Genomic DNA, 11,254 nt, shown 5'->3' on the forward strand with positions numbered 1-11,254 from the left:
GTTTCGGTAGAAGGCCCTAACTACGCGATTGTGGTTTTTGGTGTTGTACGGAATACTTTTTCCTTCACTTCTGGGCGTCCGATCGGTGGTCAATCGTTCCTTGAACCGCTTAATTACTCACGACATCGTGGAATTCGCGATTCCCAACGTTTTAGTGATGGAACGATGCGAGAGATCCTTGTTCTCGTGATGAATGCACAAGATTTTATCACTCACGAGCTATTCTTTCGACTCCATTTACGCAAGTTTTGATCACATGATTTTAAAACTTGCAGGATGTAAACAATGCACACGTTAGAGCTATTTCATAGTGTGGCAATTTCATCGTGGACACCTTTTAAGCCATCGAAGCTTGAAATCCTTCCTCACCCTCTATATTTTGTGAACACATTACTCTTCCGAAACAGAAATTAGGCAATCTAACTGAGCAGTGCATGGATTTCTCAATAGCTGAATTCCGTAAGTGCCAGGCATTGTTATCAAGTTCTACCCACATCAAAAACACACATTTTTCGATGGCCATCTTTCCAATTAATTATTAGATCATTACAGCTTAAAGTGCATTTGCGTGCTAAATATCACTGGTCGGAATCAACGGCAAATAAGATAATTTTATTGTTTTGCAGCTGAGATTAAAAATAAAGAGATGAGATCAGAAATATCAAGTAGCTTCAGCAAAAAAAAAAGTTTTTTTTTGTTATTTTTGTTATTTTTTCAATGTGTCTCGTTCGTTCGTTTTCGTTCAGCTTGTTCTTTGCGTTCCTCTGCTTCTTGTTGTCAGTGTTGGATAGTGAGTTAGTTGGAGCAGCGCGGAGCTGCTGGATTAGTCGAAATCAACAGACTGCTGATCAATGGTATCCTGTCGGAAGGTTTCCACATCAGCTTGGCTGTCGGCATGGATCAGGGTCTTGGCCTTGCTGCCAGGCTGTGGATGATAAATTGTTGTAGAAGTTGAATTTCGGTGTTTCTAATACATTTCAACGATATTAATTACCTTGGGGTGCATGAGGACGAAAGGTAATTCGGCAGATAGTTCGCCACCGAGAGCTCCCAGGAACAGTTTGACCTTGACGGCGTACGAGATGATGATTCCGAAAGCGTCCCGTTGATCTGGTTGAGCCAACCTGTGTGTTGGAAAAGGAAAACATTAAAGCACTTTGTTCTTCGTAACTTCAAATTCCAAGTCGGTCGAATACTTACAGGGTTGTTGAGGCCAGGCATTGTTCATGTCGTTTGATCTGTCCATCCAGAGCTACGCCACGGCGTTGTTTGTTCGAAGATAGCAGTGGTGTCAGGTAGATAACTTTCTGAAGACTGGAACCTGGCTGGATAGGACATCCTTCACCGGTTTCCATATGAGCAACAGTGTTGCGGTAACTTCCATTCTGGAACAGGACCACATCCACCCCCTGTTGGATCATAGCCTTGACCTTCTTAACCACTTTGTTGGAGTTGTTCCGGATGCAGATGTTGACACCGATTTTCTCTCCATGTAGGTACAGTTGTTTGTCCAGGGTCACCTCCAGCTCAAGTTCTCCAGGGCTTAGCATGAAATCTTTGCGAACAACAGTACATGGTTGCTGGCCCTGCTTGGTCGGAGCGTATTGGATCTTGCGAATTCCTAGGGAAACGGTGCTTCGGCGATGAGTACGATCGGTTTCTGACTCTCCAGCGAAGATCTTCACGTAATAAGATACCCCGCATGGTTCACCCTGATCACTCTCGCCCTGCTGTAAGGCCACTGAGGATGGGGCATTGGGAGAGATGTTGAAGGTGAACGGGAAGGCATTTGGGCCCAGTTTCTTCAGCAAACGCTCCTGCAATTTGGTCTGTTCCTTTCCCGATTTCTCCGGCTGCGGGTAGATCTGTTCCGAGGCCAGATAAAGCTCCTTCTGGAAGTTCAAGCCCATAACTTCGTCCTCCTCACGGCCGTATCTGAAGGAGCAGACGACTTGTCCGAAAATCTTACGCTGATCACGGATGTACTCATCGTCCAGAACAACGATGCCATCTGAATGTGGAGAGAAGAATCAACAGCCACCAATTAAAACGATTTTTTTTAAATAGTTTCACTGTCTTGAAACAATTCCTTACGAGATCGTTGAAATAACTTTCATATTCTGGTAACTTAGAACATCAATCAAAATTCAGAAGGAAAATAATAAATTTGAAATTCAGTTGCCAGATTCAGTTTTCCTATTCGGGTTATTACATTCAGATTCAGAGTTAGAATTTAGATTTAAGATTTCAATGTAGGTTTGCTATCAATTCATAAGTTAGTTCATTATGTAATGTTTTGTATTTCTGTGCACAAAAACCTTATTTAAATGTACAGAAGTAGACACGAAAGCCGTGAAAACGATAAAGTGTCTCTATTCTTAATAATAATAATAATGTACAGAAGGAAGAAGTACAAAGGACCATCAACAACGAGCATAATCAATTTTAGTGAATGTGCTCCAAACGAGAATATTTCAAACATTTTATATTCCAGGAAACATATGGAATTGTTGCCACGTTTCTTCCTCCCTTAGTTGCAGTTTTCTCTGTGTCCAATACTGCACAGTAGACTGAGTCGATTTGGGGTCATTTTGGAATTCCTCAAACCCTGGGGTCTAAAAAGCTTCGTCTTGGTTCAAAACTCACCCATGATTTTTTGCAAAATTTTAAAGTAACGTTTACATGAGTAAATTTTAAAAGTTCAAATTTACTCATGTAAACGTTACTTAAAAACGAAGCTTTTTAGACCCCAGGGTTTGAGGAATTCCAAAATGACCCCAAATCGACTCAGTCTACTGCACAGTGGGCCCGGCCGAATAAAGATGATTAGTAAATGTACTTCACTACTCACCGAGAGGCTGACAAGATCTGGCTATGATTTCAGATTTAAATTCAGATTCGGATTCCTATTTCATATCCAGATCACAGATTTCAAACATTAGATGAGGATTTTAGAATCAGATTTTAGATCCAGATGTCAGTATTAAATTCAAAGTTCAGATTTTCGATTCAGATTTGATATTTAGATTTCAAACTCAGATTCAGATCAGATTCAGATTTCAGATCTCAGTTTCATATTTTTTATTTCAGTTTCAGATTCAAATTTCTGAATAAGATTTAGTTTAAGATTTCAGATTCCGGTTTCAGATTCAGATTTACGATTAAGATTTGAAATCCAGTTTTCAGAATCACATTCCGACTCAGTTTCAGGTATCAGATTCAGATTAACACATACTTAGAATCATAACTCAAATGTTATTACTTTGATAAGTAAACTCAATTCTATAAAAATAAACACAAAACTTCAGGTAGCTAAAAGACACTTAATTTGTAAAATTTGGTTTAGTGGTTACCGAATTTAGATTTTTTTAGCTTAGATTTCTTCACGGTACTTAATGTGTTAAGATTCAATAGTACAATACTTTTCGATTGCATATGTTAAGGAAAAATCCACCCGAAATTCTGTGGGCGGTTAAAACAAGTTGTCATTGTGATTTGTTGTTATTATGTAGCTATGCCATCATTTATAGAACTTTTAAGTTGTTCCTCATTTGACCTCTTTAAAAAAACAATAGTCCTCCAACGTCAACTCGAAGCTTTCCACGTTTTCCTCACACCGCCTAATTAAATTTAACACATTTCATGCACTTCCGTGTTCATTTCACCTCACTATCCTAATCCTATTTCCGTGAGGAAGGGAGTTTATGTCCCACAATACACACCAATCGGCTCCACTCCTGACACGTGATCGACGAAGTCACGTTTTCCCATGTAGATGGTGACTTTGCCATTGGGGGCACACTTTTTGAATACTTTGAAGTTGTAAACCATTTTGAGATGTGTGGTTTTTATCGTACACCGGTAGTTTAAGGGATCTCTTTCGTTATCTCTAGGAAGATAATATTGACGAAGATTTGTAAAACGACTGATTTTGCCAAATTTCGTCTACCGAAAGATGGTTCACTATTATCCTGTTGTTACTTAGTTTGTATGAGATGACAACCGTTGTTGAACGCAAACTAAACTTATGTTCGGTTTCGAAACCTTCCTTTATATAAATTTTCTGCTGCAAGTCGTTCAGGACACCTCGTTTGAAGGAAATTTTTGATCCAATTAGTCTGTCCTCTGTTTTTCTTCCGTACTTCCCATTACACTGTTGGTCATTTTGTTCCGTGTGAATTATTGTGCTGAAATTCTTTTTCGGCCTTGTAAATTTTTCTGAGGGTGTTCCTAATACATAAATTATTTAAACTATTCCACGCTTTTGATATTCTTAATAACTTAAGATGAAATTAAAAGTTTATATCCATTGCAGTGCAAAATTTTAAAACCTTTCTTCGAGAAATTTAATTTCGAAGTGTCGCTATATTCAGAAAAGCTTTGACAACTGAACAGTAATATCTGAAGTACCATTTCTACTTCAGACAAAGCTTGAGTATGAGATTTTTTTTAGCTGTGATTATCTTTGACAAATCTAATAAAACCCTCGAAGTGAAGCAATCATTGGCTTAGTGTACCTTTAGTGGTCATCTTTTGGATCACTCCATGGTAGAGTAATCCGCGTGTAGGAAAAGTGGTATCGATTTGAGGAAAAATATTGGTATTTCATTTGAACCCTAATAAAAACTAATGGCTGCAAAAATATATGTGAAGTTTTAAGAATGTCAAAACATCTTTGTCAACACACTCCTTCTTGTGAAGTTTTTAGTCCATGATCTTGTTAATGACAAAAATTGTAGACTTTGGTTCAAAGCAAATATCTTACATACAGCATGGATCATCTTAAATCTGGACGCATTAAAACGGGTCTATCTCGAAGCTATTTAAACGAAATAAAAATGTATTGTACTCAAAATGTAGGTTAACAAAATTATTCCGATGTGGTTTTGATGAAATGCTCTCTGAAATCATCGGCCATTTTGTTCAATCATCTCTTCATCTCTGTTGCATCCCGAGTCGTCCTACCATTCCCGAAGAACTCAATTCCACTTTATGGCTTTTTATAAGCAAAGTTTAATAGTTTCGAAGAATATTACTAAGTGGAGTATATTTTGCATAACAAGTCATGCTTCTTCTTCTTCTTCTTCTTACGAAGCGTGGAGATCTCATATAATATTTTAAATATGAATTTATGTCATTTGGTAAAGTATATATGGAACATTGCTACATTAAAAGCTGTAAGGGATTATAAATTACGATACTTACAAACATTATACTCACCGCAATAATAATTAGAATATAGAATATTACATTCGGGTTTCTGTAGATCAGCTATTTTGCCTTCGTATCTTTCCATCTAATCTGTGGATGATAGTTTAAGGCCTCATGATCAGAAAATCATAGTAAACGGTTGAAACAAAAAGCAATTTATTATGTATTTCCATTCGCTTTGTAACCTGCAATACAGCTTTTTGTGTTCTGTAGCTTGGTACAACCTGGAACTTTGTTAGATATCCCAATCAATCACAGAACTTCATGCGTCCAAACACTCATATTGTCGAACCAGGCTCCACCCGTTTGTTCAGCTTACGGTCTATTAATTCTCATTCCCTCCTCCACACCCTACTCCAAGGAGGGGGAGTCTCAAACGATCACAGAAACAACTCCTACACACAAACCCCAACTCCTGTCAAAGATGGCTCTACCCCTCCCAACTTTCCATTGGAAGGAGGCACGGGTCCCAAACTATCACTAAAACACATACCGTATCCAAATTAACTTGCTTGTTTTACTTGCCGGGCTCCAAGAAATTTTTGGAGCGAGAAAGAAAAGAGGGAGATTCCAAGATAAGAAACGTGTGGCTTAACTGAGGGGCTAACTTGAGTAAGAGAGCGTCACACGTTTTTTGATGTGACGGGGCCCCCCAGGCCCAGGAAATACACCCGTCACCTGAATATGGGTGACATGGCGAAGAACGTGTTAAGGGTACACCCAAAATTCAGCCTCTGTGCCAATGGCGTGTAGTCAATTACATAGCATCATTGGTACAAGAAGATAACGCGATTGGTGCTGATTCGATTTGCTCCCACCGGCATTAATCTCCCAAGTTAACCGAATTGCGTATGTCTGAAAGAAACAAAATAAAAACGCTTTCACGTCCCTCCCTATCGCATCACAAGACGAAGAAGGATGGAAATAAATACCGGCCAACACCAGGCAGCCAGCGAACCGAGCACTGTGCGTGTGAATGTAGCAAAAGCAACAACAAAAACATCCTTCTAATTCAATCCCTTCAATCCACCGGCAAACAACCACGGCCGAGCTGTGCGTGTGTATGCAGTAAAAGCAACAAAAAAAAAACATTCCTTCAATTCAATTCGCTTGCAAACAAACACGGCTAAGCTGTGCGTGTGTATGTAGCAAAAGCAACAAGAATATATTCCTTCAATTCACCATCAAACAAGCACCGGCCAAGCTGCCCGGCTTTAGCAGCTGTGTATATGTAGCGTGTGTATGTAATAGCAGGCAGTAAGCAAAGCACAGTTCTCATTCAATGGGTTTCCCGTTTCCTCCACTCCCGTTCCCTTTCCCGTTTCCATCGCAAGACAAATGCATACCTTGAAAGGAGGCATAACGCCGGGAAGCCACTGTCGTGCGTTTCTTTTGATCGGTGGCAGAATGCCTATGACAAATATCCCTCTTCCTGCATGAAGCTCAAATAGTATACTAGTTAAGATGTCGGTCTGGCAAGACCATTTGGTTAGTGATTTGAGTTCGATTCTCCCTACGGGCGCTGTGGTTTATATTTTTAATTTCTTGTTTCTGGGATGAATTATCCAATAGGAACGAAATCCCATAAAATGTTTTTCTTGTTTTGCTTGAATGTAGTGGTCATGCATCATTTTAGTTGGGAGCCGAGTCCTTATGCCAGTTACGGTTTTTCAAACATATCATCTTCGGCACAGTGCACATTTCAGCGCATTATCGGCACAGAGATGTGCTAAATAGGCATTGGATTTTTGCAACCTCTTCTATGGGTGTAGTAATCCAGGTATCACATGGTCGGCACTTCCTTTTCGGTCCAAACATTTCTAACTCATTCGCCGCACGTAGCAGATGATTCTCCTCTCTTCTCAAAATGTGGCCCCAATAAAGGATTCGATGAATTTTAATTTTTTTTTGTAATTGATCGTCCCTTCAACAATTTTTTTACAGACTGTTTTTCTTTTCCTCCTCCGACCTTGAACCATTCAGTCACTATCCTTGGTTCGTGTTTTCTTATTCGCAGGTGTTAAAGACATGGCGTTCAATCCGAAGGCCATTGTGAGAATTACGACCGTCGAATAAATTCTCCTTAATAAGTCCCACGGTGGTTGTGTTTTCTTGACGAAGGATAGTAACATTTTATTAACTTTGACAGCTTGATAACATCTTTTATGCACATTAACCGGTCGGTCTACTAATCCCGAGATGATGATAAATATCTCATCTCCGAGGATGAGGTGATATTCAAATTAACAATGGGGAATTGTTTTTGGATCACCGTTGATGTTAAGAAAGGATCTCGTACAATTAGTTTACACTTTTGGGGATTTACTTCTAGACCTACCAAGTGTAATATTCTAATCAACGGAGTTCCGATATAATTCAATGTTGAGATATTATCACATATGATAAGAACATCATCCGCAAATGCCAGCCGACAAGGGCTCGATCGATATTCTCTTTTTTGCACCAAGTTCTATTTCAGAGAATTCATCTTTGAGCTTTACCACTACATAGTGCACGATCAATGTAAGAAGCCTCGGAGACAATGGGCATCGTTGTTTGATACCCTTTCTTTTCTCGAGGTTAGGTGATAAGTTTTTCAATGACTGTCCGCCAACAGCATCGTTGATATAAGTCGCGAATGACATAAACATGTTAAAACGACTAATCGAAACAAAAAAAAAACCTTCGAAAACCAAAATTCAAAAACATGAGAAGAGGGGGAGGGGGGTATTAATCATCATTACGTTATTTTTATATGTTACTTTAATTTGTCGGCCTTAGCGGTGAAAAGTGATGTCCTTTTCAGTACACCCATAGAAGAGGTTGCAAAAATCCAATGCCTATTTAGCACATCTCTGTGCCGATAATGCGCTGAAATGTGCACTGTGCCGAAGATGATATGTTTGAAAAACCGTAATTGGCATAAGGACTCGGCTCCCAACTAAAATGATGCATGACCACTACATTCAAGCAAAACAAGAAAAACATTTTATGGGATTTCGTTCCTATTGGATAATTCATCCCAGAAACAAGAAAATAAAATCATAAACCACAGCGCCCGTAGGGAGAATCGAACTCAAATCACCACCCAAATGGTCTTGCCAGACCGACATCTTAACCAGTGTACTATATGAGCTTCATGCAGGAAGAGGGATATTTGTCATAGGCATTCTGCCACCGATCAATCACAAAAGAAACGCACGACAGTGGCTTCCCGGCGTTTGGCCTCCTTTCAAGGTATTCATTTGTCTTGCGATGGAAACGGGAAAGGGAACGGGAGTGGAGGAAACGGGAAACCCATTGAATGAGAACTGTGCTTTGCTTACTGCCTGCTATTACATACACACGCTACATATACACAGCTGCTAAAGGCGGGCAGCTTGGCCGGTGCTTGTTTGCCGGTGAATTGAAGGAATATATTCTTGTTGCTTTTGCTACATACACACGCACAGCTTAGCCGTGGTTGAAAGAATGTTTTTTTTTGTTGTTGCTTTTACTGCATACACACGCACAGCTCGGCCGTGGTTGTTTGCGGGATTGAATTAGAAGGATGTTTTTGTTGTTGCTTTTGCTACATTCACACGCACAGTGCTCGGTTCGCTGGCTGCCTGGTGTTGGCCGGTATTTATTTCCATCCTTCTTCGTCTTGTGATGCGATAGGGAGGGACGTGAAAGCGTTTTTATTTTGTTTCTTTCAGACATACGCAATTCGGTTAACTTGGGAGATTAATGCCGGTGGGAGCAAATCGAATCAGCACCGATCGCGTTATCTTCTTGTACCAATGATGCTATGTAATTGACTACACGCCATTGGCACAGAGGCTGAATTTTGGGTGTAGGGACATCTATAAGCTTATGAAATTTTATAGGTGGATAGAAGGTTAGATGAAAAGATGTTGAAAATGAGCGGGTAGAATTTATTTAGAAGCATATCATCACATATCAAATTGTTGTTCCTCACGGGCCTACTACTATGAAGCAGTAGATAGGGGAAAACTGTACACCCATAGAAGAGGTTGCAAAAATCCAATGCCTATTTAGCACATCTCTGTGCCGATAATGCGCTGAAATGTGCACTGTGCCGAAGATGATATGTTTGAAAAACCGTAACTGGCATAAGGACTCGCCTCCCAACTAAAGTTGGGATTAATCACTTTTCCCATCCAATACTTCGTCTTATCTGACTTCTCATGTTAACGCTACATTTTTTGCCCAATACTTCCCTTTTGAGAAAACTTAAAAGCATTGCAAAATCATCAAGGAATTCAATCAATAGTAGAATCGGTTAGTTGAGATCGTAGTCTGTGAAGTATACAAATGAGAGTATTTTTTTAAGGCTTTTAAAAACAGCGAAAAGTTTTGTCACGAAAATTGTTTTTTATCCTCCGCAGGAGCAGAGTACCTACCAATCATGATTTTTATTTATACTTTAATTAATTCTAGGAAACATGGCCACGAGCAGGAACGATACTGGATTCAACCGTTGGAATTGTGTTGAAATAGTTTCATCTCACAAATTTTGTTATCCATCAGATCTCATTTTTCGCATCGCATTGCTTCGACGCCGGCAATATACAGGGAGGGTGTTCAATAAGTTCGAATACACTTTTTAGCCAAATGGTGTGGTATAGCCGTAGCATATACATCTAACTTTTTTTAGAGTAATTTTGTGCTATTATCAGACAAACTATTCCTGGTGTCGAAGAATTAATTTTCATTAAGTGTTCGTTTTTTATCTGCCTTTTCACACCACAAGTACTGGTACAGGCAAAAAATCCAATTTATTGAAAAAAAAAATAGTTTACAGGTCACCTAATAAGGCTATGGTCATTTAGTATCCGGGCACTTTATTTCGGTGATAGCTACGTTAATAGATATGCATCGGATTTGCAAAACTTTAGTTGCGTTGTGTTGGTTTTGAAAAGGACTATCTTGCCTATTTTTGATAGATTTTTAAGTTAACGTGTGTTTGAGATATTTTCGATGCAAAAAGACATGGTAAAAATAATTTTGCTCAAATTTGCTCCTTTTACGCATTTTGCGCCTCGAAAATTCTTAATTGTTGACTTGAAAGCTCATGAACTGTTGATTCTTTCTGATTTTTTTTCGGACTGAATGGTTAAGAAGTATAAGGAGCCACTCTAGGATCCACACGAAGTTCAAATCAACTATCGGAGTGCAACCCTTGATCTTAAATATGGTTAAAAGTCTATGGTTATTGGGGATAACTGAATGCAGACTCCTTGAATATTGCCAAAAATCCATTTCCGGCAGGCAAAAAGTGTTGCCTGACTAGTTAGACACCAAGTGAATAACTAATAATGATCAGTTCCAAAGATCGCAATCTGTGCAACCGGTTTTTACGCAATATGACAGATGTGTTATGATGGACAAAAAAAATATGTTAAAACCGGATTTAAGAGATCAAATTATTCGAGATGCCTACTCATGAAAAGGTTCCAACCAGATTCCAATTGCTTTTTCCAGGTGAGTTTGTGTAAAATATCATGATTTTGCAAAGGTTTTGCTTCTGTAGTAAAAAAAATAAATCAATACATGACTGAAAAAAGTGTGCAAAGATAAAAAAGAGATTTCATGAAAAAGTAAGAGTATTTGTTGAAATCATTGATAAATTTTTTTTTTTATATTTTTCCATTAAATGTCATATTAACACCTTCATTTCCTCATGTCATATGTCACAAATCGTAACGCTTCAACGTACCCCCCTATGAAAATTACGTAACGCTGATAATAACCCCCCCCCCCCCAACTTCTCATGTTTTTGAATACTGATTTTCGAAGATCAAAAATAGATTTTAACATAAATTTATTTAACGTTCCTCAAAACGGATTAATATGAATCCAAATCGCTTCTTAGTACTCATTGATGATAACTCTCTGTTAAAGTAAATTGATTGTCTTATTACGAGTTGCTCTGTGATTGCTCACTGATATCTATCTTGTTTCCTGTATTTTGTTTAAGGAGCATAACTTGTTATGCAAAATATGCCCCACTTAATAATATTCGTCGGAAAAATCAAAA

The 11,254-nt window shown here is 38.8% G+C and overlaps 1 protein-coding gene across 1 annotated transcript; it reads right to left on the reverse strand.

Moving 5' to 3' along the window:
- Positions 1 to 508: 508 nt before the first annotated feature.
- LOC129743751 (arrestin homolog) lies at positions 509 to 4,032 on the reverse strand. Its single transcript, XM_055735892.1, has 4 exons — positions 3,723 to 4,032; positions 1,201 to 2,011; positions 995 to 1,124; positions 509 to 925 (listed from the first exon to the last, which is right to left on the reverse strand). Exons 1-4 carry the CDS (start codon positions 3,829 to 3,831, stop codon positions 824 to 826), a joined length of 1,152 nt encoding a protein of 383 aa, XP_055591867.1. The 5' UTR covers positions 3,832 to 4,032; the 3' UTR covers positions 509 to 823.
- Positions 4,033 to 11,254: the final 7,222 nt, after the last annotated feature.

Source organism: Uranotaenia lowii, chromosome 2 (assembly GCF_029784155.1).
Source record: "Uranotaenia lowii strain MFRU-FL chromosome 2, ASM2978415v1, whole genome shotgun sequence".
Lineage (NCBI taxonomy): Eukaryota > Metazoa > Arthropoda > Insecta > Diptera > Culicidae > Uranotaenia > Uranotaenia lowii.

Bases quoted from the DNA above. Each gene is read 5' to 3' on its own strand.
- LOC129743751 (XM_055735892.1), bottom strand. From the start codon at position 3,831: ATGGTTTACAACTTCAAAGTATTCAAAAAGTGTGCCCCCAATGGCAAA. The intron at 1,125-1,200 runs GTAAGTATTCGA...TCCAACACACAG, and splicing joins TGCCTGGCCTCAACAACCCT to GTTGGCTCAACCAGATCAAC. The intron at 926-994 runs GTAATTAATATC...TATCATCCACAG, and splicing joins TCGTCCTCATGCACCCCAAG to CCTGGCAGCAAGGCCAAGAC.